A 2,586-nucleotide genomic window follows, 5' to 3' on the forward strand; every position below is an offset into this window, starting at 1 on the left:
AAAACATCATACGATTACTTTTAGGACAGAAAAGAAGTTAAATAGGACAATAGACAATAATAGTGGTTTTGTTTCTTGGTGTTGTTTTTCTCCTTTGACTTCACCGGATCAGCATGTTTTTTGAGGTGTTCTATCTAAAGACACGTGGGTTGGTTTTCCTGTGAAAGCCACATTCAATAACTGTGGTTGTGAACGAGGCCATCTGCAGCGCTGCAACCATGTCTTCACAGCACAAATCTATCCATATCAAGGTTAACGCTTACAAACTACATTCTCTGTTCAATACAGATGAAATCTCATAAATAACATGCAACTTTTAGTTTAGAAATAGTCACATCAACACAAACGCTTATGCAGAGATAGCAAGAGATAACCAAAACAATCTAAAGGACATACAGGCCAGTGTTAATGCATATGAATATTTATATTCAAATTTAAAATTGCATTTAAATGTCTGCCCTCCTTTACAGTTACATTTATCTAAAAGATTTACAAATAATACAATACCATCCATGCAGTATGTGACTGTGCACCACATAGCCAATATTTGCTTTTCCAATACCCATTTTCCCAGGATCCTGATTGGTCAGAAGTAACTTTGGGGATTGTGTGTGTGTTCAGTAGGAAATGACGAAAGCAACCCTTCTATATAAACCGAGACAAGGCAAGAAGTCTCTCATCAACAGGATCACATAGCAACCATGAGGTCTCTGGTCTTTGTTCTGCTCATCGGAGCTGCCTGTAAGAATGTTACTTTCATCTTATATTAATTAGTTCTAATTAATTCATTTAAAAATGTCACTTGTTTGCTGACCATTCGGTTTCCTGTGTGTTTTCAGTTGCCACCGAGGACGACAAAATCGTCGGAGGGTATGAGTGCACACCCCACTCCCAGGCCCATCAGGTGTCTCTGAACTCTGGGTACCACTTCTGTGGTGGCTCCCTGGTCAACGAGAACTGGGTTGTGTCTGCTGCTCACTGCTACAAGTCGTATGTGACCCCTTGATGTTTTAAAGACAAAGTTTTGTATGCAGAAATGAATTTGCTTTTAAGAGGCATCAAGAAACTCAGCTGCCACTATTCCTCTGTTTTCTCTCCAGCCGTGTGGAGGTGCGTCTTGGAGAGCACAACATCAGGGTCACCGAGAACACCGAGCAGTTCATCTCCTCCTCCCGTGTCATCCGCCATCCCCGTTACAGCTCTTACAACATCGACAATGACATCATGCTGATCAAGCTGAGAACCCCCGCCACCCTGAACCAGTATGTGCAGCCTGTTGCTCTGCCCACCAGCTGTGCCCCCGCTGGCACCATGTGCACAGTCTCTGGCTGGGGCAACACCCAGAGCTCCAGTGAGTAATAACTCCTGCATTGTGCTCTGAACATGGATGTTTTTACTGCAATGTACCTCCAGTTTAATCTCTGTCTTGATCTCTCTTGATCTTCAGCTGCTGACAGGAACAAGCTGCAGTGCCTGCAGATCCCCATCCTGTCTGACAGGGATTGTAAAAACTCCTACCCTGGCCAGATCACCAATGCCATGTTCTGCGCTGGATACCTGGAGGGAGGCAAGGACTCTTGCCAGGTATGTTACATGAATACAGCAATAATTCTATGAACTGATCCTGATGTTGCATGTTGAGTTTTATTTAACACTCTCACACCCTCTGTTCTCAGGGTGACTCTGGTGGCCCCGTGGTGTGCAACGGTCAGCTGCAGGGTGTTGTGTCCTGGGGCTACGGATGTGCTGAGAAGGACTATCCTGGTGTCTACGCCAAGGTAAAGCTAAAATATCTCTTGAATAATAATCGCTTTATCTATTCAAAATAATATTTGCCTCTGGCTGTTTGTGCTAACACACCTCGTTCTGTCTCCATCCACAGGTCTGCATCTTCAACGACTGGCTGGAGAGCACCATGGCTTCTAATTAAGTCTGACCCTGCGATCTCCATTGTGCTCTGCTGCCTTTCTTCTATCATTCTAACAACAATACTGTTGTAGAGTTTTGAACAATGTGCAGCCTTTAGTCTTTATCATCAATTTTTTTTTCTTTCTGTTCCAAACTGGTCAAGCAATTCAACATCATTTGCTGTTTATGTTCCATCTTTTGTATTGGACAATATGACAAATAAAGAACTTAAAGTAATTTGTGCTGACTTTCTTTGAAATTATTTCAAAGAACAGATTTTAAAGGACAGCTCAATTGCTCTTTTAAAAAATCTTATTTATTATGAGTGACAACTATCACTGCACCATGTTACATCAGGTCTGAACTGACATGATTAATAAGACTTCTTAATATTGTTATATGTTATAAATCTACATGTAATTCTCAAACACAAGTCTTACTCACATTGTAAATTCTTAATTATTAATAATCATCTGTTTGCTGATTCATGCTTCCTACATGAATTCATGTAGGACTTCATCATGAACTATCAAGTCTCATCATTGTGCCCCTTCAAATGAAGTCAGTCCTTCAGATATTTTAGGCATTATGTACTTTGTATTTAAGTTCTCTATTTTAACTATCAATTATTTAGTTAGGAAAATATTTGTATGTCTCATTTATGCATAGACACAAAAA

General features: G+C 40.7%; 1 protein-coding gene across 1 annotated transcript; it reads left to right on the forward strand.

Annotated features, from left to right (window-relative positions):
• Positions 1–654: 654 nt before the first annotated feature.
• Positions 655–2,035, forward strand: LOC113747268 (trypsin-1). The gene is made up of 6 exons (XM_027286349.1): positions 655–741; positions 840–990; positions 1,101–1,351; positions 1,448–1,584; positions 1,677–1,778; positions 1,883–2,035. The coding sequence occupies exons 1-6, from the start codon at positions 702–704 to the stop codon at positions 1,928–1,930; spliced, it is 729 nt and encodes a 242-aa protein (XP_027142150.1). The 5' UTR covers positions 655–701; the 3' UTR covers positions 1,931–2,035.
• Positions 2,036–2,586: the final 551 nt, after the last annotated feature.

The sequence above is a fragment of the Larimichthys crocea genome, chromosome XIII (assembly GCF_000972845.2).
Source record: "Larimichthys crocea isolate SSNF chromosome XIII, L_crocea_2.0, whole genome shotgun sequence".
NCBI classification, from domain to species: domain Eukaryota; kingdom Metazoa; phylum Chordata; class Actinopteri; family Sciaenidae; genus Larimichthys; species Larimichthys crocea.

Excerpts from the sequence above, each read along its gene's own strand:
- LOC113747268 (XM_027286349.1), top strand. The coding sequence starts at position 702 with ATGAGGTCTCTGGTCTTTGTTCTGCTCATCGGAGCTGCCT. Across the intron at positions 1,585-1,676 it reads GAGGCAAGGACTCTTGCCAG|GGTGACTCTGGTGGCCCCGT; the intron begins GTATGTTACATG and ends CTCTGTTCTCAG. Across the intron at positions 1,779-1,882 it reads ATCCTGGTGTCTACGCCAAG|GTCTGCATCTTCAACGACTG; the intron begins GTAAAGCTAAAA and ends CTCCATCCACAG.